A 27,894-nucleotide genomic window follows, 5' to 3' on the forward strand; every position below is an offset into this window, starting at 1 on the left:
ATATTGTATAGCCATCCATGTAATAATAATAATAATAATGACCTTATTTAAAGAGGTTAACACAATTAGCTAAGAACTAATCTACCCTCAGGCCCTCGTACTAAGGAATTTAGTTATTTTGGCTGGGTTTGGAAGAAGGAACTAGAGTTGGCATTTCTAATCTCAACTGGAATACTATTCCAGAGCAGAGTTCCAGAGCAGTGGAAACTTTTTTTAGATAACTCCTTATTTGGTTTGGGAATTTTATACTGTTTGGTAGACATGGATTGCAGTGGGGAGTATTACCAGGTAGCCTATACTGGAATAGTGATTGATAATATTCAGGAGCACTATTATGGGATATCCTGCACATTAATTTGGCTTTTCTCAAACAGATTCAGTCTTTAATAGGTAATATTTTTAACTTACCAGCTAAATTTTCCTTGCTTTCTTTCTGGATTGATATTAGCCCTAATGCTCTTATTTGAAGATGTGCCAGCTTTGCTATGTTTTTATCATTTGAATTACCCCATACTGTATTACAGTAGTCTAAATAGGGTTTATATGTAACTGTTATAAAATAGTTTTCTTTGCCTTTCAAGGAGAAAATGTCTTATTCTTCTGAGAAGCCATAAACTTGAATTTACTTTTTTACTGATATATTTGATATGTTCAGTCCATGATAGGTTATTATCTACCAGAACACCAAGTAGTCTATCATGACAGACCGTTTGAAAATTTTTTATCCTTCCATGTCAGACATAGTTCATCACTATCAAGATTTGTCTTCGTTTGCCATGTTGAGATAAGTAATATTTGAGTTTTACCAGTATTTACCACCATACCATTGCATGTGCACCAGTTTTGCAGTTTGTTTAGGGCATTCTGTAAAGAAATTTCCAGTTCATGCCTTGTATTTTGGATGTCTGACAACGTTGTGTCATCTGCACAGAGATCTGTAGATGATACTGAGTCTCTTAGTAAAAGTGGTAGGTCATTAATAAATAAAATAAATAGTAATGGACCTAGAATTGAGCCTTGTGGTATTCCATATCTAATTGTTCCAGGTTCAGACAGAACATTGTTTATGTAAACATGTTGTGTTCTCTCACTTAAGTATAAAGTAAACCATCTAATTGTTGTTTCATCACTGGTAGATTTTCAGTTTCTTCAAAAGGATTTCATGATCCACCATGTCAAATGCTTTCCTGAAATCTACAAATACAGATCCTATTATTCTACCTTGGCCAAGTGCTTGAAGCTATTTATCAGTTAGGGAGATCAAGACAGTCTCAAAGGAATGTTTCTGTCTAAAGCCTGATTGATTATGGTGTAACAGCAAGTGTTTGGTTAAATATGACATGAATAAGTAATGGACATGTTTTTCAATCAATTTTGACAAGTTTGGTAGTACTGAGATTGGTCGGTAGTTATCAGCATCATCCTTAGAACCAGACTTGTGAATAGGAGTTACTTTTGCAGTTTTCCATATTTTGGGGACAGATGAGGTTGCAATACTTAAATTGATTATGAATGTTATGCTATCTACAATAGCAAAGGCATGAAATAATAATACTAATAATAATATTAATAATAGCAATAATAATAATAATAATACACCAACTGCTTTTTTACAGCAGCAGGAATTCTGAAAATCATGGTCAAGGCATGCTGTTTGTAACTAATGCTGATCCTCTATCAAAACTCATACACATATATGTTCTCTTCACTTTAACTACTGAAATGTAAATTGAATATATACTGCAAATGTAGATTTATTACCAGTAATCTCTACGAGGTTGGAGTTTTTCTGATTGAGAACAATTAGTACTTCTCTCTGATCAGACTTCTTCCCGACCACCCAGCAGTCTGACAAAGTCCTAACAATGGTCTCTCCATCCCTGTTATTTCTGAAACAGAACATCAAATAAGAAAAGCAATTCTGAGACTTAGATGTAGGCACTCTTCATGAGGCAGTTGTATGGGAATATATTTTGCACATGTTGCTACTAGGTTTCAAATCCGGGACAAAAGAAGCAGTAAGAGACAGTTTCAACCAGTCACTGGATCTTATGACGCTTATTTCCTAGATTGGGTTTATGCCTTTTATAATCAGTGAATGACTTACCCATGACTAACGTTATAATGAACAATGCAAGGGAGACAACTGGAATCCTGGCAAATAAGGGTATAAACATTTTGCATATGGTAATATTGTAGAGCTCTAGATTAAGAATTTAATAAATTAATAAACTGGATATTTTACTCCCTGGTTTGGTACTAATTGCATTTTTGAAAGCTGATCAAGTATTTACACTGCAAAACACAAACTTAAAATACCAGTCTGAATCCTAATCATCATGAACTTAATCATGCTGTTGATTATATGCCTTTTAAATGAATCACTTGGCTTGGTTATGAATGCTAGATCTGGTGTGTTTGATTATATGCTTTATAAAATGATCAACTGGCTTGGTTATGAACGCTAAATCAGGTGTGTTCGATTATATGCCTTTTAAAATGAAACAACTGGCTTGATTATTAACGCTAAATCTGGTGTGTTTGATTATATGCCTATTAAAATGAATCAACTAGCTTGGTTATGAATGCTAAATCAGGTGTGTTTGATTATGCCTTTAAAATAAATCAAATGGCTTGGTTATGAATACTAAATCAGGTGTGTTTGATTATGCCTTTAAAATAAATCAAATGGCTTGGTTATGAATGCTAAATCAGGTGTGTTTGATTATGCCTTTAAAATAAATCAAATGGCTTGGTTACCATAACTAAATCAGGTGTGCTTGATTATGCCTTTAAAATAAATCAAATATCTTGGTTACCATAACTAAATCAGATGTGCTTGATTATATAGCACTGTTTGAATGAGCTTTCTGATACTGATCAAATACCATTATTTTTGAAGTGCAAATAACAACCTGAAGTCTTTCAATATCAGTCTGTACTGATCAAATTTGACATCATAAAAACATGGACTATGTGCTTAAAACAAGAGCAATAAAATAACAACAAATGAATAAAATTAAATTGCTTTGTGTAATTCGATCTTGTTGTGTAAAATACTGACTCTAACACTGCTCAATATAACAACTGACTTTCAACACAGGATCAAGATAGTGATACTACTGCTGACAATGACGAGACTGATGGTGATGAGGCTATGGTGATGATGAGACTGATGGTGATGATGAGGCTGATGGTGATGATGAGGCTGATGCTGATGATGAGGCTGATGGTGATGACGAGACTGATGGTGATGATGAGGTGATGGCGATGATGAGGCTGATGGTGATGGTAATGATGTGGCTGATGGTGATGATGAGGTGATGGTGATGATGAGGCTGATGGTGATGATGAGACTGATGGTGATGATGAGGCTGATGGTGATGATGAGACTGATGGTGATGATGAGGCTGATGGTGATGACGAGACTGATGGTGATGAAGAAGTGATGATGAGGCTGATGGTGATGGTAATGATGAGGCTGTTGGTGATGATGAGGCTTATGGTGATGATGAGGTGATAGTGATGATGATGGTGATGATGAGACTGTTGTTGTTGTTGTTGTTGTGGGGTTTAACGCCATTTTTCAGCACAAGATAGGCTATACATGGCGGCCAGTATTAATGGTGGAGGAAGAACCCGGGAAAACCCCGGAAAGAACCACCGACCCTCGAGAAGCTACTGGCAAGCTTTCTCACATACCCACATTGGCTGAATCTTAGACTCGAACCGCCGCAGACAGAGATGAGATGGCAGTGATCGTAACGAAGAGCACTTTAGACCACTCGGCCACTCGGGGCCCCCGATGATGAGACTGATGGTGATGATGAGGCTGATGGTGATGATGAGGCTGATGGTGATGACAAGACTGATGGTGATGATGAGGTGATGGTGATGATAAGGTGATGGTGATGGTAATGATGAGGCTGATGGTGATGATGAGGCTGATGGTGATGATGAGCTGATGGTGATGATGAGGTTGATGGTGATGATGATACTGATGGTGATGATGAGGCTGATGGTGATGATGAGACTGATGGCGATGATGAGGTAATGGTGATGATGAGGCTGATGGTGATGATGAGGCTTATGGTGATGATGAGGCTGATGGTGATGATGAGGTTGATGGTGATGATGATACTGATGGTGATGATGAGGCTGATGGTGATAATGAGACTGATGGCAATGATGAAGTAATGGTGATGATGAGGCTGATGGTGATGGTGATGATGAGGCTGATGGTGATGGTGATGATGAGGTTGATTGTGATGAGGCTGATGGTGATGATGAGGCTGATGGTGATGATGATGTGATGGTGATGATGAGGCTGATGGTGATGATGAGACTGACAGTGATGATGAGGCTGATGGTGATGATGAGGCTGATGGTGATGATGAGACTGATGGTGATGATGAGGTGATGGTGATGATGAGACTGATGGTGATGATGAGGTTGATGATGATGATGAGATTGATGGTGATGATGAGGCTGATGGTGATGACAAGACTGATGGTGATGATGCAGTGATGGTGGTGATGAGGCTGATGGTGATGGTGAGGTTGATGGTGATGAGGCTGATGGTGATGATGAGGCTGATGGTGATGATGAGAAATGGTGATGATGAGACTGATGGTGATGATGAGGTTGATGGTGATGATGAGGCTGATGGTGATGATGAGACTGATAGTGATCATCATGACGCTATTGCTAATGATAAGTGATACTTTTGTCTCCTCATTAACATGGCATACAAAATAGTTTTTTTTAAAATGCAAATGTGAAATGAGCATATTTACATACAGTGAATTATACCAATTTAGCACAATAAAATGTTAACAAATTCAATAAATTCAAAATATACTCAAATTGTTACACATACATTGCATAACCATACCAGAAACAGTGTGCTATTTTTCCAAATTTAGTTGCTTTATTAAATCTTTTGTTTTTACAAATTTATGGTCATAAATTTATGTGAGTTAATGATTGACAAAATACGCTGACTCTGCTTCCCAATATACAATGCTTAAATTTCAGAACTAATATAAATTGACTATTTTTGGAGGGACCAATTTTCATAGATATTATTACAAACCATGCATTCAAAGACCAAATAGACAGTAATGCTTTTGTGGAAATAATTAGGGGTAAAATGATTCAAAGATGCATTAACAAATCTGCCATTTCAATACACACATCGACACAAAAGTTGATGAATCAACACAAATTATACTTACCTAATGCAAGTTACTGTAAGCTTTTGTGGTCATGAACAATTATTTGCTTTATGCAATTTTAGTCTTTAAATTGTTTTACACCTGCAGGGAGAGTAGAAAGGAATCTGGTTGATATTCATCTTTGTTCCTGCACCCAGACCCCTTCTAGATATAATTTTTCTTGCAGGAGGAAATTTCATAATTTAATATTCTTTTTAACATAATACCATAATGCCATCCAAATAAAATATCAAATTAAAAAGAAATGAATTTGATAAAAGTTTTGAACAAATCTTTTTCTCAAATTATTACATTAGCTAGACATTGTTTTCTCTGTGCAAGGGGGCTTATGCAGTCACATGGGTGTGGAGCAATTGATAAAATTAATGGTCACAGATTATTCCAGGTCATCAAGACACTTGTCATGGATTTGTGCAATTGAAAACAGTGTGGTGACCAAGAAGAGTCATGTATCCAGTCAAATGGAGCTACCTGAACTGGCTGAAAAAAGGTGAATTAGAGTTATCATAGACTTGCAGGTCATCTGTTTGGAAGTATTTTGGTTTTCATGTTTTGAATAAGAATGGCACATAAACAGTTGATAAGTTCAGGTCTGTCTGTAATCTCTGTTGCACTTGACATAAGCATACTGCAAATAAAAACCAATATGCTAACACATTTGAAATGCCACCACCCTACCACTGGAAACCATGTTGATATGTGTATCAAAAGTGTAAGTTGCATATGACAATACATTTCAAAACTTGGCGTATCACCTCAAGGAATAAAAGATCCTATTTCACAAAACATGATCCTAAGTACAGATCAAAATGTAATTTTTCATCAAACCAAGGAAATACATTCAGGTAATTTAATACATTTAATGTTATAAGTGAGAAACAAGACATGATTACTTTGACAAATCTGTGCTGACATCACTGAGAACTCGCAGAATATCTTGTGGCAGACCAACACCGGTTGATTTCTTGAGGTCAGCATGCACTGTCGTCTTCTGAGCCAAATTCATGTGATTGAAGTATATGTATTTGTACTGCTGTTCTACACTAAAAAATAGAAAATGGATGTTAATTTAGGCTGGTACAGATTTTCAAGTAAAACATACATGAGCCATAAAGAAAGGATTTCAAATCTGAACAGCCATCCAATCATATACTATTTATTAGAACTAACACAGTAGTAACATAAGTATCCTTGCAGTTATATAATTACAACTCTATACTATCAATGCATTACTTGAAATAGACGTTTTCATCTGTTCTAGCTTTGCATGGCACTGTCCAACCTGTGTCACTGTCCAACCCGTGTCACTGTTCAACACAGGTCAATAAGTTATACTGGTCCAGCTACAGTTTCGCTTCAACTCGCAAGATGATGCTGCAGCTTCTTGTCCCATACACGGCCCTAATAGAGCTTGTCAAAACAATTAACTTCTACTATCGAGTACTTTCCCATGATTAGAAATATTACAATTTATACTGCAGCAGTTACTTCTTTGTTCACAGTGTGCTGATTGTTCCAGTTATCTATTGACACATATGACTGCACCACATGCAAGTCAGAAGCAGGTGCTCCAATGCTTTGATTGGAATGAATGTTAAAAACAAATGACTGTTAAAACAGTACTTCTGGTTCTACTGATGACTGAAATGTTTCTTTTTCAAAATAGTTCAAAATGCAAGCCATCAAAGAACCTACCTAAAATGACAAGATAAACAAATGCATCTCCACTCAATGACCTTCATCTACTCACTAAAACCAATGGGTCGGTGAAGCTACTGGCAAGCTTTCTCACATAACCACATTGGTGGAATCCTAGACTCAAACTGATGCAGACAGAGGTGAGATGGCAGTGATCCGTAATGGAGAGCACTTTCGACCACTCGGGGCCCTTATGTATGTATGTGTATGTATGTATATATGTATGTATGTATGTAAGTATGTATGCATATATGTATCTGCTGAGGTAACTTGGTTCTCTGCTATGTGTTGCCAATCATTGAAAAGGAGTCATTGATGAATAAAGACTAAAAGAAAAATAAAGATAATGAAATTGCAAACAGATAATACAATCTAAAAAGAATTATTTATTATTTTTGTATAAAAATAAATCTGTAATAGAATATTTTCATATCAAGAAAAGTTCATAATTTAAAGATTGTTTTTGTTGATCAGCTGTGATGTAGCCTGAAGTGGAATCCTACAATACCATAAATATTGAATTTTATTTCCCTTCAACCACAGCTCAAAGATTAATTTTAAGAACCCCTTTGAAGAAGCACTGGGTCTGACTCCCAGGTAAGGTCCAGTTGGCTGCTATGTTGCGCCCATAGGCAATACACTTTTCTCCCACAAAAGCATTAAGGTAAAATACCAATTAATAAAGGTTTGTTGTATGTCTCTAATGCACACAAATACTTAACATACTAGATGCGTTGCTGTTAATGTGATCTTAGGATAATGGAATTTAGATAAGAAACTTGAATATTTATTCCTTTATGCAGCAATATGCATATTCAACAACTTTAAACTATTATTACACATTTACTCACACTGCTTCGAATACTTCTGTGCATGCAGCCTGGCTATCCAACAAATCATAACCTGTAGATCCACAACAACAAGCAGTGCTTTTAGTGACTAATTGCTGAGATCACCAAGTAGTAAATATATTTGTCTCCATGTAATTTTATCTGAATGTGCGTCAGATCTGGTAATTCTTTAGTTGACTGTTCATGACAACTTATGCTAAAAAAACCTAATCAGCTAGAGTTACGATGCATTTCCTGGTAAATGATCACCATAAATGGACTTAACAGTGCTCATAAAATTCCTTCATCATTCACTTCATAACACTTACAATAAATAAAAAAAAATAGATTATCCATAACTAATCAATAAAACAAACTTTGAATGAAAGGATTTTTGTTGTGTGAGATTTTATGAACCCCTTAAATATGCATGCACAACCTAATGATGACCACCTTGTTTTATCACCTTATTTACATCATATGGTGTGGCTTTAAATAACTTTAAATAACCTAAAATAACTTTCTGATATCATGAATAAAGAACATTATGAAATTATTACCATGCTGTTCATGATTTATCTAAACTGGAACAGATTCTCTAATGAATTATACATGTAATAATTAGAAGAGACTCTGATGAATTATACATGTAATAATCAGAACAGATTCTCTGATGAATTATACATGTAATAATTAGAACAGATTCTCTGATGAATTATACATGTAATAATCAGAACAGATTCTCTAATGAATTATACATGTAATAATTAGAAGAGACTCTGATGAATTATACATGTAATAATTAGAACAGACTCTGATGAATTATGCATGTAATAATTAGAACAGACTCTCTGATGAATTATACAAGTAATAATTAGAACAGACCCTCTGATGAATTATATATGTAATAATTAGAACAGACTCTCTCATGAATTATACATGTAATAATTAGAACAGACTCTCTGATGAATCATACAAGTAATAATTAGAACAGACTCTCTCATGAATTATGCATGTAATAATTAGAACAGACTCTGATGAATTATACATGTAATAATTAGAACAAAATGTACATCAATGATCATAACTCTCACATATACAAACCTTTTTTAAAATGTTAAAAATGAAATGAGGTTTGAATGGTTGCATTTTCTTAAAAGGGCTTACATTTTTAGCATCCTAACCATATATGGCCATCCTAACCATATATGGCCATCAGTTATGGAGCTGCTGAATATATGACATGACAGCTTCTTGACACATAACACCCAGAGATGATATTTCATCTTTTTTTTTCACTATTTCTAAACATGCGTGGGTTGTTCAGAGATTTTTGTGTGAGATATTACTGTTTTGTGTGAGATATCACTGTTTTTATTTGTTGACTAAAGTCATGCTCTAAATCTACATAATATTTTTAACATTCATATGGATTCACTTTCCATGTCATTTGTCAATTTGCCTGTGAATGTAGAAATGTTATCTTAAAATGAAAATACAATTCCTCATGAATATTGCTGAACTATTTGTAACAATATTAAATATCTCTACATGCAAGGTTATATCTTGGTTAAATGTTTTCCAATGCAATTAGTCTATATTTAGCTCTTCATGTTAATAAAGCTATTATTGGTAAATTGATCCAATATAACTCACATGCATAATATTGCATAATGTTTCATAATACAGCATGCAGTTGGCAGTCATTCAAACATATTTTTCTGCAAGATATTTGTTCAGCTGGCATTAGGTAAATAAAAACAGGTTAATTAAAGGTGTGGATGGACATTCATACTGACAGACGGACAGATGGAAATGTACACAGATACCAAAGTGATCTTTAAGCTTCTGTCAAGACAGTCTCGACAACAGGAAAACCAAAGCAAGTAAATTTGTGTCAAAATACAAAGCATGCATCAGAGGTACCTAAACATTTCACAGCACTGCAACCTGTAAAGGATGTTTTGACATGTTTTAATGCATTTTTAATTCCTTCAAAGTAAGTTTATTTTAAAAATAATAGATCTTCCTAAATAAGAAAACTGCAAGTCATATTAACTACTGAAGAACACAGACACACAGACACATATAATATCCACATCTGTTCCTAACACATTTAATTTTCTGATAAACCTTAACAGAACTGGAATGGAACATGACACTGAATGGAGAACGTCAAATCAGACAAAACTCAAACCGAACATGGCACTCAATGGACAGATCCAAATCAGACAGGACTTGAACTGAACAGGACACTGAATGGACAGAGCCAAATCAGACAGAACTCAAATAGAACATGACACTGAATGGACAGATCCAAATCAGACAGGACTTGAACTGAACATGACACTGACTGGACAGAGCCAAAACAGACAGAACTTGAATAGAACATGACACTGAATGGAAAGAGCCAAATCAGACAGAACTCGAATTGAACATGACACTGAATGGAAAGATCCAAATCAGACAGAACTTGAACTGAACATGACACTGAATGGAAAGAGCCAAATCTGACAGAACTTGAACTGAACATGACACTGAATGGACAGAGCCAAATCAGACAGAACTTGAATGGAACATGACACTGAATGGACAGAGCCAAATCAGACAGAACTCAAACAGAACATGACACTGAATGGAAAGAGCCAAATCAGACAGAACTTGAATAAAACATGACACTGAATGGAAAGAGCCAAATCAGACAGTACTCAAATAGAACATGACACTGAATGGACAGAGGCAAATCAGACAGTACTCTAAGAGAACATGACACTGAATGGACAGAGCCAAATCAGACTACTACTTGACAGTAAAATTAAATTAGTTTGTACATTACCTGCATGTTCCATTTCAATCTGACACATTACTTATAAGTCTTAAACTTCCTTTAGAACATGATGTGAAAAATCAAGCTGTACCTGAGATAGCAGCTGTCATGGTTTTGACAAATCAGTAGAAAAGATGACATGTATTCATTTTTCCTACAGTGTTGTAAAAATCACCCTCACTTTCAGTTATATTATCCATCATCCTGGAATAGCAAGGTCATCAGTATGGAATCACTAAACACTGGCATGGCCTGTGCAGATTTATACACCTGCATGATTTATACCAGGTATATTTTGTAAGAATGTGTTTGCAAGTTTGATAACAATTTGTAATGTAGTAAATTCTTTATATTTAATTCTCATTAAACACTACAATCTCTGAGTTGTTGCCTTACATGGGTCAACTGGTTAAAATTGAAGACATTAAAACTTTGGTTGCTGTTTTGATATGATACCAAATATTCTGTGTTGCCTATTTCTTTATTAATAAAGCTGGCAACTGTCATTTTTGCTGGAAAGTGAAAAATGTAAATTAATAGTAAATTATATTTCAGTGAAAATACTTACCCAATCACTTTAAAGTCAGGGAATTATTTCTCCTTCCTCCTGAATCTAGCCCTTCAAACAGCTTGAAAAAATCTATATGTATATAAGTTAGATAGACATAGGGAAGTGAGAATAGGTAACAGAAGGAGAAAATACTGAGCATCAAAATCTCCATCTAAAACAGTCCTGGAAGGTCCACAGGACTCTTTACTTGTGCAAGGCACTATCCTGTAGACTCCTCCACTTAATAAAAAAAATTAAGAGGATGTTTTTTCCTCAGGCAAATCAATTAAAAGTTTACAGATCCTACCTGAGGCTACAGTTGTGTCACAAGTGGCATGGTCTGACGACTGTCTGTGCAAGAACCATTGGATTCAACTCGTCATGCAAATTGACAGAGGAAAGAGTGGACTGGGTGCTCCATCCAACTGATATCATTATATCTTTAATTGAAACATTACATTGAAGGGAAGGCTTGTTGAAAGAGCTTGTATTTTGTGAGCTGAAATTGGCATCAGACGTACCTGTACCTGAGAGATCAGGGTGTGCTGACTGAATGACTCCTTTCAGCTACCTCAAATCGTTTGTGGGGGGGATATGTCCTGTTTCCCTTGTATGGTTGGAAGGAAGCATTAGTGCCCTGACCGGATGGATTTTATAAGCTTCAGATAAATTCTGAGAGCATATACCAGGTCTTGTAGCATTACCTCTAAAAATACAGACTTCCTAGCTTTCAGGTTGCCAGTAGATGGCAGCCTGTTCTTAGTCTCATTAAAACAACTGAACTGAACAAAACTGTAGGTAGTCAGGATCCATAGACAAAACTGTAGGTAGTCGGGATCCATGGACAAAACTGTAGGTAGTCAGGATCCATAGACAAAACTGTAGGTAGTCAGGATCTATAGACAAAACTGTAGGTAGTCTGGATCCATAGACAAAACTGTAGGTAGTCAGGATCCATAGACAAAACTGTAGGTAGTCAGGATCCACAGACAAAACTGTAGGTAGTCAGGATCTATAGACAAAACTGTAGGTAGTCAGGATCCATAGACAAAACTGTAGGTAGCCAGGATCCACAGACAAAACTGCAGATAGTCAGGATCCATAGACAAAACTGTAGGTAGTCAGGATCCATAGACAAAACTGTAGGTAGTCAGGATCCATATTTTCAAATGAAGACAGTCCTGCCAAGAGTTGTCTGACATTATTAGGAATGTTTTCAAATGAAGACAGTCCTGCCAAGAGGTGGCTTTGAGGATTGCTTTCATTTTCAAGAGGTTGATATGAAAGGTTCTCTCTTGTTATGTTCATTTGCTACTGACCATCTCAAAGTCCAGTAGCAAGATGGCCCCCCAACCAGAGAAGCATATGTATGAGCAAACTGTGACATGTGGCTACAGGGCTTCTCTCAATGCTTGACATTCTGTTCCCCCATTGAACCAGGAAGTGTCTGATTTCTGTTGAGATCTTTATCTGCTAATCTAATGGACAAGAAAATTTAGGCCACTCAAGAAGGACATCTACAAAGGCATGTAGAGATTCATAAGACCTGCTGACAGATTGAAGAAGCTTGAATAAAAGTTTTGGAAGAAGTTTTCTCTAATGCTAAAACAATGGTATTGATGTGTTTGGGAGGAAGACAGACTAATAGTTCAAAATGGTCAAGGAACTCCATACCCCCAAAAACTGTGATACTGGGAAGGAACAAGCACTCAAATCTTCATATTTAATATCTGCCATCAACTTAAAATGAAATAGACAGAGTTGTGCAAAACCAAATTCTTTCTGTAGGCCATCACCTAGGTACTCTGACATCCTGGATGATGATGTCTTGCTGAAAAGGGTTTTGAGAGTCCAATGACTGTGTAAAAGCCCAAGGGCTGCTGTTGAGGCCAAAAAGTAGAACATAAAAGTTATCCCTGTTCCCTTGTAGGCAAAAAGCCCGTATTTTCTTGAGGCTACATGAATGGGAATGTATGCATCAGATAGGTCCATGCTTATTGCATATTCGTTGGGCTGTATGGACAAATGGGACTGTATGGACTAATGAGGCTGTATGGACTAATGGGGCTGTATGGACTAATGGGGCTGTATGGACAAATGGACAGACCTTGCTATTTCCATTTTGAACTTTTGTGGTTTTTATGAATATGTTCAGAATGCTTAAATCTATAAAGCTGGCTCAATTTCCTTTGAACTTTACTGACCAAGAACTGCCTGGAATAGAAGCCCAGGAATGCTGTTTTTCAAATGATTTCTACCACTATTTTTTCCTGTGATGTCTTCACCTCCTAATGCAATAAATGACTCTTTGGTGGCCTAAGTAGTCTGAGCATCCGTCCACCTTGTATCCTCTATTGTGTCTTTGACTCGTCATTCCATCTCTCAGGATGCTCATGAAGAAGATGAGCCAAGAGAGATTTTTGCTGCTTGCTTTCTGATTTCCTCTATATGTCCCCCAACTACAAGTGGGCACCCAAGTGGAGAAGTGAGCCATAGTTGCTGTATGGTGTGGTTTGGGTGATGTAGAATGGTATCCCTTCTTAATAGATCCAGGAGACTGTTAAGGTGATACCAAAAGTGTACTGGGCCTTCCTACTGATGACTTGGAGATGTGATGGGCTGCATCCAAGCATGATCCTTCTCAACCTTCTCATGAGGCCAAATCCAACAACGAGGAAATATACACCACATTATTTAAAAGTTTTGAAGTGGCATTGGAAACTCATCTGTCCACACTGTAACATATTTACTGTAGTGAATCTTTGTCAAGACTAGGGATTTCTGCATGACAGGGCTACTGTGCAAGCAGTACCAATACTGAGAAAAGGTGACCTTATTATTACAGTGATTTGCTCTTATACGTGACTGGCTATTTCTGCAATCTTCAAAGAGTGGGGTAAAATTTTGAAGGACAGATGTTTGTCAGCATGAAATGAAACCCTGAATTTATAATTTGTATCAAATGGGGTAGGATTATATGTTTTGAATTCAGTTTTTTCCCATGATGCACTGCTGTGCTTGTGCATGCTGAAACAGCATTACAGGTGCTGTTGGGTTGGTTGTGCAGCCGAAATTGGCTGGCTGGCTGGTCCGGGCTGCAAAGTCAACATTGCTGTTGGTACAGATAAACAATGTTTGATAACTGAACCTGTATCGTATCTACTTTATTTGAACAGCTAGATGTTTCTTTCACCAGCCAGGAATGCAAATATATTACTGTGGTCAGTTTGTTGGCTGGATGGGTTGGTCAACAGCCAGAGCATTAAATAGTTCACCATTAGAATGGTGCTGGCAAGATTGTTCAGCCAAATTATAAAATACTTCCATATGTCCGGCTTCACTGCCTATATCGTGTCCAGATGGGGAGCTAGACTTATGCCTAGTGGGTTGCCTAGATTTGTATGATGTACTTCACTTATTCGCTTCTCAACATTCTTGTTGGACCGTTCCAGTGGCCTAGTGGTTAGAGCATACACCTCAGATGTGGGAGGTCATAGGTTCGATCCCTGGCTGATTCATACCAAAGACTTACAAAAATGGTACTCACAGCTGCCTCACTTGGCATTCAGCATTAAAAGGTTAGTGTTAGGACTGGTTGGCCTGGTGTCAGCATAATGTGACTGGGTGGGACATCATGCTACATGTCTGCGGCATGATGTCCCAGTGCTAGACATCCCTATACACTGTAACACTGCAGACATCATAGCGATATGACTGAAAAAATGTTAAAGCTACGTTAAAAATCCAAATCACACACATCACACATTCTTGTTGATAAATGTCTATGGATCATATTGATCATCCTCGATTCAAGATCTCTGTTGCTTTCCATCTGCAATACGTCCTCCATACAAAGCAATTGAAAGGTGGAGGGGGAAGCATTCCCATCATCGACTAAGCTACTCAGAAGAAGGTTGTAAACTTATGTTTTGACTACTATATTTGGATTGAGCCTGTTTTCCTTGCTCTTAAGCTGTTGTTTTTTTAATTTAAGAAGATTGTTTTCTGTCCAAAAAAAAGTACACCTTACTGGGCTTGGAAAATGAGGTTTAGTGCAGGCAATGCAGGATTCATGATTGTCTTAGGTGGCACTCTACAGTTTCGTATTTTGCATAGGGTTAGGATTTTAAAGAAAAAGAATTTCCCCGGCTTTCCTCACTGGTTATACTGGATATTTAAAAAAGACCTTGTATATCTTAGGTATAATGCAAAGAACCTTTAATTCCCTTTATTTTGGTGTATGATTGATGGGTGTACTATGGGTTATAGAGTATACAGCTTGGCCTTACTTCACATGTGCACCTTTCAAAAAAGTGCTAGCTCTACTTGGTCATTTTCACTTCCTGAACTTCAGAGGTAAACTGTATAAAAAAGAGCCGATAACTTTTTTTACATTTTATATATTTGGTAATTCATTCATTGCACTTTCAGAAGCTGGTATTGTCTAGTCTGGGAAAATTCATTTTCCCTATTTTAATAGCTGCTATGTATAGTGTACTTTAAACTAATTCAGGCAAATTTTTTAACATAAGGGAGCAGTCATTTTAGTTAGCAGTGCGCTTAAATCATGTAAAATTTCCAAAGGTACAATATCCAAAAGAAATATCATCCACATTACATTAATGTAGCATAGAGGTATGCCAACATTCTCTCCATTGTGCATGTTTTAAATGTGAACTACTTCACCTTACATACGTCACTCTCTCAAAAGTACATATTATCTGGTGAGCGCCCCCTTATTGCCTGCAATTAATAGCCATGTTGTCACAGACTATCAGAAAATATAAAATCACAACAGGTGTAAATACTCCAAGAGACAATGGTTAATGTATATTAAAATATAATTTGTTTGACATCCTAAATCAAAAACATTGAAGCAGAAACACAGCTACTGATCGAATTAACAAGGACTAAATGAAAAATAAATAACATACTGATAATATTATAAATATATAAACATATCAGGATAAGGTGATAATATGCAAATAGATGAACCTATGAATAAGAACAGCTGTTTTGCAGTACTACATAGCTGATATATGACATCACCAAAGCAAGCACATCATATGAAGAATTTTGCAGTGTCTGTAAGGGGAGGTAATCAGTAAAAGATTACTTCCCTTAGTTCTTATAACGTACAGAGAGAGAGACTTGTTAATGGGCTTGGCTGGACTCAGTAAGTAGCAGAAGTAATTCACTAACATCAAAGTGATTCAGTAATGTAACTGTTGGAGAAATACAATGTCCACCTTGTTGCTATGGATAGGAAATGACTGACTGACAAACTATCCAAAATACAACCTTGGTAGATTAAGCTCTAAGAAACATTCAACCTTCTACAAAGTGTGATCAAAACTGACCTACATGTATTGGAGAAGATGTCAATAATACATCTAAACTTGGTTGTTAAGGAAGCAATACAGTTGTTAAGGAAGCCACCAAAAGCACAACTTCAATATGTATGTCCTAAGAAACAATTTCAAAAAGCTTTATAACAACTGGCTGAGCAGTTGTAAAGATGTTAAAAATGTAAATGTTGATAGCTGTCTAATGTCTGAGAGACAACCTACAGCCAGATGAGTGACAACATGTCTGCTGTTATATTTATCTATAATGTGTTGTTACATCTGGTGCAGGACTGTATATTGCATATGAGGTTTAAAAAGGTGCTAACAAGTTTTATATTCAATCTTAACAATAAACATGTTTACAGGTTAAGGTAAATTCACACTGGATGACTGAGTCAGGTAGGTTCTGTTGTGACATCAGGTATTGTGGAATATATTATATGGGAGGTCATAGATCAAGTAGGAGATTATTGCAATGTATGGGTGTATCTAATCAGAGTGGTGGACAATTAATTCATTCCTATCTTATTGATTTTAAATCAGACTGGAGATTACTTAATGTTGTGTTTAGATGTAATTTGACTGGACACATTTGTTTGGATTATTCATTAGAATTACAGACTACTCATAACCTTGGACAAAAATATTATGCTGGGATTATTATGAATTCATTCAAATGATTTTTGGACAATGCCTTTGTCAAGACTATTGGTAACTTAATACATTCAAGGACACTGATACATGGTACATAAGCACATCTGAGGACCTGGAATTCATTTGGAATATTATTCATCTGGACTTGTGACAGAAACGTTTAGGATTATTTTGGACTTAATTCATTAAACTGTAAGTTCCTCTTAAATTTTCATATTATAACTTACAGAATTAAAGTAATGGTTAAATTTTACACAACTTGTTGGTTCTGCTTCCTTATGTTACTTAAAGTGCATAGACGTCAAAACAAAAACATGGGGCTTGTCCGAGATACAAATTTCTGGAAAATATTTTAGAGAAATTAAAATTTGAAAGTTAAGTTCACTTTGCTTTGGAATTTTCATAGTTCCTGGTATTTTGATTTCGAAACGTGAAACTAAAGTGCCTTCAAAACATCATCTAGTATGGAAAGATTTGTTTCTAATCCAACCCAGGAATGTTTGGTGTCTTTATAAAAGGATGAGCTGCTGGAGCTTGCCAACCCCTATTCTATTTTGGAAGTAAAAGCATCTTTGTTAAAACAGGAAGAAAAAGAATATTTTGATACCATATTTGGTGTAAAAGAATAATTTTGATGCAAATGCTTTGGGTTTAATTAGTGAGTCTCTATATTTGGCTCTGAAATGAAGTTAAAAGAATTGGAGTTTTAAAAAAATTAAATAGAATTAAAAGAAATTCAAGTTCAAAAAGAAATCCTGGAACTGAAAGTTCAGAAAGAGTAAATGCAAAGAGCGAAGGATCAAAAGCAAATGCAAATGCAAAAATAAAAGGAGACAAATACGCAAATACAAGTTCAAAAAGAGGAAAGATAAAAATGAGAAAAGAAATGCAGAAAGGGAAATGCAAATGGAAAGATAAAAGAAGAAAGGGAAATGCAAACACTAAGATAAAAAGAAGAAAAAGAATTGCAAAAGCAAAGATGAAAAGAAGGGAAATGCAAATGCAAAGACAAAAGGAAGAAAGGGAAATGCAAATGCAAAGACAAAAGGAAAGAGAAATGCAAATGCAAAGGTAAAATGAAGAAAGGGAAATGCAAATGCAAAGACAAAAGAAAGGGAATTGCAAATGCAAATATAAAAAGGAAGGGAAATGTAAATGCAAAGATAAAAGAAGAAAGGGAAATGCAAACACAACGATAAAAAGAAGAAAAGGAATTGCAAAAGCAAAGATGAAAATAAGGGAAATACAAATGCAAAGACAAAAGGAAGAAAGGGAAATGCAAATGCAAAGATAAAAAGAAGGAAGGGAAATGCAATTTAAATTTAAAGAATTAGAACTGGCAAGCAGAAACAACTCCCACCCAAGTTCAGGTTTTGTTGTACTAAAGATATTAGGTTAGAAAGAGCAGTAGACCAATAGCTGAAAATTTACATTGACTAAGAGAGCACAGGACTTTGTTATTATAAGGTATACATGTTGGCAAAAGCTCATAAGTCTATACTTCACTGTCAGTAGAACAAAGTGTTAATTATGATGTAGTTAAGGAATGTGTCTTTAAGGGATATCAGATAGTACTTGAGGCATATCAACAGAGGTTTCAGAATGGTAAAAATGACACTGGACAAATCCATGCTGAATTTGCAAGGGAAAAAGAATAGCTATTTGAGCAAAGTGGAACTTTGTTAATGTTCCTATCCATCATGTAAATTTGTCTTCCGACTTAGTCTCATGGCCCGTAACTGTCAGAGCAGTGACTTCTTTGCCCATTTATTTAAAATCTCTCTTTTTATTTATAAGGGGAGTTGTTATGCATATCAATATTGTCTTTACTTTTGGTGCATGCCTGTAGATTGCAAATGAGCTATAAATAGGTGTTGACAGGTTTTAAAATCAAGCTTAACAATAAACCTATTTACAAGTTTAGGGTAATTTCCCACTGGATGATGGGTTCCACTGTGATGTGAGGTATTGTGAAATATGTCATACAGGAAGTATGGCAACAGATTGAGTAGCCATAGAACCATAAGGGTGTATATAGGGCAAAGAGGTAGACAAATAATTAATTCCTATTTCCTACGTTCCTGTTTTAAAATCAGTCTGCAGATGTAATTAATCTTGCATGTAGATATAATTTGAGGACTTATTTGGTTGGATACTTCATTGGAATTACAAAGTACTCAATGGTTCTGAACTAAAATATTATTCTGTGATTATTAAGGATTAATTTAAACAAGCTTTGGACAATGCCATTGTGATACATCAAGACTGTTGGCAATTCAACACATTCAAGGAAACTGGTACATCAGGACAAGGAATTCATTCGGGACACTATTCATTTAGACATGTGATACAACATTTGAAGATTATTTTGGATTTAATTCTCTAAACTTCAAGTTCCTCTCACATTTTCATTTTATAACTTGAAAAACTGCATTATTTGTTAAGCTTTTCACAAATTGTTAGTTTTGCTTCTTTCTGTTACTTAGTTAACACCAAAGAGCCATAACACTGCTCTTTCACTAATTTGTTGTCATATGGTTTCTAACATCATGTCATATGGTTGTGAACCTTCTATCATTTTGGTTAATATTCTGTCATATTCCTGTTAACTTTTTCTCATATAGTTAACATTCTGTCATATGGTTATTCTGTACATACTGAGTGTGTAAATGTATGATAATTTCACCAACCTGGTTTTGCTCTTTTAGAATACTGAGTGTGTAATGCATAATTTCACCAACCTGTTTTGTGATCTTTTAGAATAATGAGTGTGTAATGAATGATAATTTCACCAACCTGTTTTGTGGTCTTTTAGAACAATGAGCGTGTAATGAACGATAATTTCACCAACCTGTTTTGTGCTCTTTTAGAATAATGAGTGTGTAATGAATGATAATTTCACCAACCTGTTTTGTGGTCTTTTAGAATAATGAGCGTGTAATGAATGATAATTTCACCAACCTGTTTTGTGCTCTTTTAGAATAATGAGTGTGTAATGAATGATAATTTCACCAACCTGTTTTGTGCTCCTTTAGAATAATGAGCGTGTAACGAATGATAATTTCACCAACCTGTTTTGTGCTCTTTTAGAATAATGAGCGTGTAATGAACGATAATTTCACCAACCTGTTTTAAGGTCTTTTAGAATACTGAGTGTGTAATGCATCATAATTTCACCAACCTGTTTTGTGGTCTTTTAGAATAATGAGTGTGTAATTGCATGATAATTTCACCAACCTGTTTTGTGGTCTTTTAGAACACTGAGTGTGTAATGAATGATAATTTCACCAACCTGTTTTGTAGTCTTTTAGAACACTGTGTAATGAATGATAATTTCACCAACCTTTTTGTGGTCTTTTAGAACAATGAGTGTGTAATGCATCATAATTTCACCAACCTGTTTTGTGGTCTTTTAGAACACTGAGTGTGTAATGAATGATAATTTCACCAACCTGTTTTGTAGTCTTTTAGAACACTGAGTGTGTAATGAATGATAATTTCACCAACCTGTTTTGTGGTCTTTTAGAACACTGAGTGTGAAATGAATGATAATTTCACCAACCTGTTTTGTGGTCTTTTAGAATAATGAGCATGTAACGAATGATAATTTCACCAACCTGTTTTGTGGTCTTTTAGAATAATGAGCGTGTAATGAACGATAATTTCACCAACCTGTTTTGTGCTCTTTTAGAACACTGAGTGTGTAATGCATCATAATTTCACCAACCTGTTTTGCGCTCTTTTAGAATATTTTGGGTGTAATGCATCATTTCACCAACCTGTTTTGTGGTCTTTTAGAATACTGCTCTCCTACTTCTGAAGCTAAAGCTGAAAGTTTTGGTCCCAGAAAGGCATCCAGTTTCTTGCAAAGTTCAAAGTTCAATGTAATACTTGCTGAAACCAATATACAGGAATGATGTATTACTGATTCATATCATAAACCATCCATTCAAGTAAGCAGTAAATTTAAAAGTTCTTAATATTTGTATGAAATTATACAAATTTTACATCTTTTAAATAGTTAAAATAGTTTTGTAGGGTAAAATACCAATGATGTGCAATGTAAACTAGACCAAGATAATATGACCTATCATGCAGAAATAAAAATGAATTTCAATGTCAGTGACCTTGACCTAGTACATAGCAATGCCTCTACCCATGGGTAAGATGTGAGGTTGAGAAAAAATGAACACAGCAAACTTAAGTTATATTATCAAAACCAATTTTTTCTAGTAAAATATTTGTTTTGATAATACTTACTAAACCTAATACCTTAGGAGAACTACTGCTGGTGCAAATCCAGGCTTAAACTCTTTAGCTAATAAACTAAACATTACCTGCCCACCTAGGTCCTCCAGATTGAACTGAGCCTTTTAGGATGAAAGATCTCTGATAAAAATGAAGAAGTGTACTCAGATCTCCATGCCACAACATAGATAATTACAGTTAAAGAACTGTTTCTGTCATAAGCAATGTTTGTGGCAACTGTCTTAACTTCATGAGCAGATATGCTAAGCAATTTCACTGGAATGGGTTTAGTCTGATATGTGGAACAGATGTCCCAATTTATTCATGAGAAAAGTGTTTGTGTTGATATCTTGTCCAATTCCTTTTTTGAAGGCAAAATGATGTGTGATCTCCCTGGAAGCCAATGCTCTTCCTGAATACTATTTCAGAGATTGCACTGGGTCCTGAACATGACCTTGAGATGAGGTGTCCAGGAATTATTATCAATATCTGATTACCCATGAATGGCAGCCTGTTCTTGGCAACGAAAGCTGGGGGCTTCATGAATGGTACGGATCCAACTTGTCAAAACTGCATGTAGATCGGTCCCCAAAAGGAAATATATTAACTGATTTTGCCTGCTGATCGCCAAAGCAGTGAGGATGGATTTAAATGAGAGCTGAGATAATTTAGTCCTTGAGAGCAGTTCAAATTGCATGTTCAGTACTACTCATGATAAATTGTCATTGGCCAGGTGAAATCTAAAATGAACAGATGATTGGATAGGTATTTGGTTTGTCCAACATCATCTCTTCCATGATAACACAGTGTGTCAGTGATCATAGAATCGTAGGTCAAATTGTGATTGGTGCTAACAGTTTCTAATAGAAGACCCATAAGAAGTTAGCGACTAAGGTGTGGATGCCTAAATTGATGAAAAGTGCTCTTGTGTGCTCCAATGAGATTATACTCCATTGCCATCTCACTTGAGGGATTCTCCACCATAAGTTATGAGAACTGTTTGTTCTTAAGACATATTTAATTAGATCCAGACATGCAGGTCAGTAATTCTGGGTTGGGAAGAACACTCGCTGTCGTGGTTGCTTAACACAGATGAGGTAATCCCTGGCAATCCTGTTGTGAGACTGATGAGGCTGGTCCAAGATTTCCCATTTGTGTGGAGTAATCACGATTAAGAGACACTCAAATTCTTTTGATTCCTGTATCACCTTTACAACCTGCGGTCTTGGAGAAGTGTACTCATTTGGCCATCTCTAGAAAGAGCATAACACTGAAGTGATACCTGTAGCAACTTCATGTATTAGATGGACACTACTGAGTAAACCATATACTGGAAACTTACCTGTACTTTTCTGACGTGGCAGAAGTCATACAGAAAAATAAATGATTTTTTATATTACAAACAAAACCCTGCATAAAAAATGAACTAAGGGTCATTATTGATACTTACAAAGTAGATGCTACAATATCCATTATGAGACAATGTTAGGATGTTCTGTAAAATCAGTAAAGCATCCCTATATGACTAGATGCTAAGACATGATATGAAATTTAACTATAGATATCCAGACTCAGCAGAAATTATACAACAATAGTAAAGGAGTTTTCTATTTCATGCACCAGACATGCACTTTGTATATGGTGATAGCAATGTAACCGGTTGTCATCATTACCCATACATACAAGTACATATCAACAGTACCTAAGTGTGTGACGATGGAAAAGTCATAGCATAGAAAGTTATGAAATTTTGTCGTCAGTGATATGAAGAACAGAAAATTTGGAAATCCATAGTATACTTCCCTTCAACGATGAAACTCCTACAACTCAACTCAATTAGGATTGAAAACTTCCAAACTGTTTGTATGGATTTTGTGGGGCCTCACTGTCTGTAGAGATCATGTTACTCGGCACAAGCAGAAATAGTTCATTCCAACTAGCACATAGGTGGGCAGATAACATTTGGCTTTTAGCCTAAAAATGTTTTTGCCTGGGAGGGCTGGATTGGCGAGGTAGTAGTTCTTCTAATGATTGACTATAATATCTGAAGAAGAAACCACCTTGCTTTTTATGGATTTATGGGCATGACTTTGTTACATTATCAAGCGGGGCCCCGAGTGGCCGAGTGGTCTAAAGTGCTCTTCGTTATGGATCACTGCCATCTCACCTCTGTCTGCATGGGTTCGAGTTTCGTATTCAGCCAATGTGGGTATGTGAGAAAGCTTGCCAGTAGCTTTTCGTGGGTCGCTGGTTCTTTCCGGGGTTTTCCTGGGTTCTTCCTCCACCATTAATACTGGCCGCCATGTATAGCCTATCATGTGCTGAAAAATGGCATTAAACCCTATAACAACAACAACAACAACATTATCAAGCTATACCTTTGGTCCATGGTATAAGACATAAAACAGGTGAATAAAGTAATTCTGACTACATACAACTGTGCAGGAGACAAATAGTGGCATTCAGAGCTCTACAGACAAGGAGTACTGACTACTTACAACTTTCACTTTAATCCAACTAAGTAAGTATTGAGTTCTGTAGACATCAAGTGCTGACTACTTACAACTGAGTAGGAGAGAGACAGGAGTACTGAGTTCTGCAAACATCAAGTACTGACTACTTACAACTGAGTAGAAGAGAGACAGGAGTACTGAGTTCTGCAGACATCAAGTTCTGACTACTTACAACAGAGTAGGAGAGAGGAGTATAGAGTTATGTAGACATTAAGTACTGACTACTTATAACTGAGTAGGAGACATACAGTAGCATTCAGAGCTCTGTAGACATCAAGTACTGACTACTTACAACTGAGTAGGAGACAGACAGGAGTACTGAGTTCTGTAGACATCAAGTTCTGACTACTTACAACTGAGTAGGAGACAGACAGTAGCATTCAGAGCTCTGTAGACATCAAGTACTGACTACTTACAACTGAGTATGAGAGAGACAGGAGTATAGAGCTCTGTAGACATCAAGTACTGACTACTTACAACTGAGTAGGACAGAGACAGGAGTATAGAGCTCTGTAGACATCAAGTACTGACTACTTACAACTGAGTAGGACAGAGACAGGAGTATAGAGCTCTGTAGACATCAAGTACTGACTACTTACAACTGAGTAGGAGATATACAGTAACATTCAGAGCTCTGTAGACATCAAGTACTGACTACTTACAACTGAGTAGGAGAGAGACAGGAGCACTGAGTTCTGTGAACATTAAGTACTGACTACTTACAACTGAGTAGGAGAGAGACAGGAGTATTGAGTTCTGTGAACATCAAGTACTGACTACTTACAACTGAGTAGGAGAGAGACAGGAGTATTGAGTTCTGTGGACATCAAGTTCTGACTACTTACAACTGAGTAGGAGAGAGACAGGAGTATTGAGTTCTGTGGACATCAAGTTCTGACTACTTACAACTGAGTAGGGGACATACAGTAGTATTCAGAGTTCTGTAGACATCAGGTACTGACTACTTACAACTGAGTAGGAGAGAGACAGGAGTACTGAGTTATGCAGACATCAAGTACTGACTACTTAAACTGAGTAGGAGAGAGACAGGAGTATTGAGTTCTGTGAACATCAAGTACTGACTACTTACAACTGAGTAGGAGAGAGACAGGAGTATAGAGCTCTGTAGACATCAAGTACTGACTACTTACAACTGAGTAGGAGACAGACAGTAGCATTCAGAGCTCTGTAGACATCAAGTACTGACTGCTTACAACTGAGTAGGAGACAGACAGGAGTATAGAGTTATGCAGACATCAAGTACTGACTACTTACAACTGAGTAGGAGACAGACAGTAGCATTCAGAGCTCTGTAGACATCAAGTACTGACTACTTACAACTGAGTAGGAGACAGACAGTAGCATTCAGAGCTCTGTAGACATCAAGTACTGACTACTTACAACTGAGTAGGAGACAGACAGTAGCATTCAGAGCTCTGTAGACATCAAGTACTGACTACTTACAACTGAGTAGGAGACAGACAGTAGCATTCAGAGCTCTGTAGACATCAAGTACTGACTACTTACAACTGAGTAGGAGACAGACAGTAGCATTCAGAGCTCTGTAGACATCAAGTACTGACTACTTACAACTGAGTAGGAGACAGACAGTAGCATTCAGAGCTCTGTAGACATCAAGTACTGACTACTTACAACTGAGTAGGGGACATACAGTAGTATTCAGAGTTCTGTAAACATCAGGTACTGACTACTTACAACTGAGTAGGAGAGAGACAGGAGTACTGAGTTATGCAGACATCAAGTATTGACTACTTAAACTGAGTAGGAGAGAGACAGGAGTATTGAGTTCTGTGGACATCAAGTTCTGACTACTTACAACTGAGTAGGAGAGAGACAGGAGTATTGAGTTCTGTGGACATCAAGTTCTGACTACTTACAACTGAGTAGGAGAAAGACAGGAGTATTGAGTTCTGTGGACATCAAGTTCTGACTACTTACAACTGAGTAGGGGACATACAGTAGTATTCAGAGTTCTGTAGACATCAGGTACTGACTACTTACAACTGAGTAGGAGAGAGACAGGAGTACTGAGTTATGCAGACATCAAGTACTGACTACTTAAACTGAGTAGGAGAGAGACAGGAGTATAGAGTTATGCAGACATCAAGTACTGACTACTAACAACTGAGTAGGAGACAGACAGTAGCATTCAGAGCTCTGTAGACATCAAGTACTGACTACTTACAACTGAGTAGGAGACAGACAGTAGCATTCAGAGCTCTGTAGACATCAAGTACTGACTACTTACAACTGAGTAGGAGACAGACAGTAGCATTCAGAGCTCTGTAGACATCAAGTACTGACTACTTACAACTGAGTAGGAGAGAGACAGGAGTATAGAGTTATGCAGACATCAAGTACTGACTACTTACAACTGAGTAGGAGACAGACAGTAGCATTCAGAGCTCTGTAGACATCAAGTACTGACTACTTACAACTGAGTAGGAGACAGACAGTAGCATTCAGAGCTCTGTAGACATCAAGTACTGACTACTTACAACTGAGTAGGAGACAGACAGTAGCATTCAGAGCTCTGTAGACCAGGAGGTGACAGTCCTCATTATCAACTTCTGTATTGATGTAAACCCTTGGAATCTTGCCTAAATTAGTCTCATCCTTCATGCTGGGTGGTCCAGTGATAAATCTAAAATGAGTTGAAATAAATTATCATTTTATTATTACCCATTGAGAAATCCAATGGAAAAAAATAGAAATAAATTATCATTATTAGGTTTGTCCAGTTATAAAACTAATGGATAAATGGGTTGAAAAAATTATCATTTTTTAGGTTTGTCTGATGATAAGTCCAATGGAAAAAAGGTATAAATAAATTATTATATTTTGGTTTGTCCAATGGAAAAAATAGGTAGAAATAAATTATTATATTTTGAAAAGTCCAATGAAAAAATAGGTAGAAATAAATTATTATGTTTTGGTAAGTCCAATGGACAAAATAGGTAGAAATAAATTATTACATTTTGGTAAGTCCAATGGAAAAAATAGGTAGAAATAAATTATTACATTTTGGTAAGTCCAATGGAAAAAATAGGTAGAAATAAATTATTATATTTTGGTAAGTCCAATGGAAAAATAGGTAGAAATAAATTATTATAATTTGGTAAGTCCAATGAAAAAATAGGTAGAAATAAATTATTATATTTTGGTAAGTCCAATGGAAAAATAGGTAGAAATAAATTATTATAATTTGGTAAGTCCAATGAAAAAATAGGTCGAAATAAATTATTATATTTTGGTAAGTCCAATGGAAAAATAGGTAGAAATAAATTATTATATTTTGATAAGTCCAATGAAAAAATAGGTAGAAATTAATTATTATATTTTGGTAAGTCCAATGGAAAAATATGTAGAAATAAATTATTATATTTTGATAAGTCCAATGAAAAAAATCGGTAGAAATAAATTATTATATTTTGGTTTGTCAATTACATCTTGATATCATAATATTGTGTTCTGGAGAAAACCTTATGTCAATATGACTTCGATTAAAAAGAAGCAACAATAGCAACATTTTCAAAATGGTTTTCTCTTTCTCGGCTGTATATTTTTTCAACCAAGGATATAGTACACTCATCTATAACCATAATGATATGCAGGACTGATTTTACATCCCTAAATCTTGTCTTTGTATGACTGATTATACATCCATAAATCTTGTCTTTGGATGACTGATTTTACATCCCTAAATCTTGTCTTTGTATGACTGACTTTACATCCCTAAATCTTGTCTCTGTATGACTGATTTTACATCCATAAATCTTGTCTTTGTATGACTGATTTTACGTCTGTAAATCTTGTCTTTGTATGACTGATTTTACATCCATAAATCTTGTCTTTGTATGGCTGATTTTACATCCCTAAATCTTGTCTTTGCATGGCTGATTTTACATCCCTAAATCTTGTCTTTGTATGGCTGATTTTACATCCCTAAATCTTGTCTTTGTATGGCT

General features: G+C 36.0%; 1 protein-coding gene across 3 annotated transcripts in view; it reads right to left on the reverse strand.

Annotated features, from left to right (window-relative positions):
* The window catches only part of LOC149802488 (vacuolar fusion protein CCZ1 homolog), an 88,950-nt gene that overhangs the window by 23,177 nt on the left and 37,879 nt on the right, over positions 1-27,894 (reverse strand). For 2 of the 3 annotated variants that reach the window (XM_089951726.1, XM_089951724.1), the window contains 5 exons: positions 26,425-26,570; positions 20,924-21,038; positions 9,692-9,715; positions 6,131-6,280; positions 1,762-1,889 (listed from right to left, as the gene is read on the reverse strand). In XM_089951726.1, coding sequence (XP_089807852.1) covers positions 1,762-1,889; positions 6,131-6,280; positions 9,692-9,715; positions 20,924-21,038; positions 26,425-26,570 — 563 coding nt within the window. The remainder of the gene's footprint in view (positions 1-1,761; positions 1,890-6,130; positions 6,281-9,691; positions 9,716-20,923; positions 21,039-26,424; positions 26,571-27,894) is intronic. The other variant, XM_089951725.1, reaches the window with a different exon arrangement.

The sequence above is a fragment of the Sinohyriopsis cumingii genome, chromosome 3, assembly GCF_028554795.1.
Source record: "Sinohyriopsis cumingii isolate HCF-2022 chromosome 3, ASM2855479v2, whole genome shotgun sequence".
Classification (NCBI taxonomy): domain Eukaryota; kingdom Metazoa; phylum Mollusca; class Bivalvia; order Unionida; family Unionidae; genus Sinohyriopsis; species Sinohyriopsis cumingii.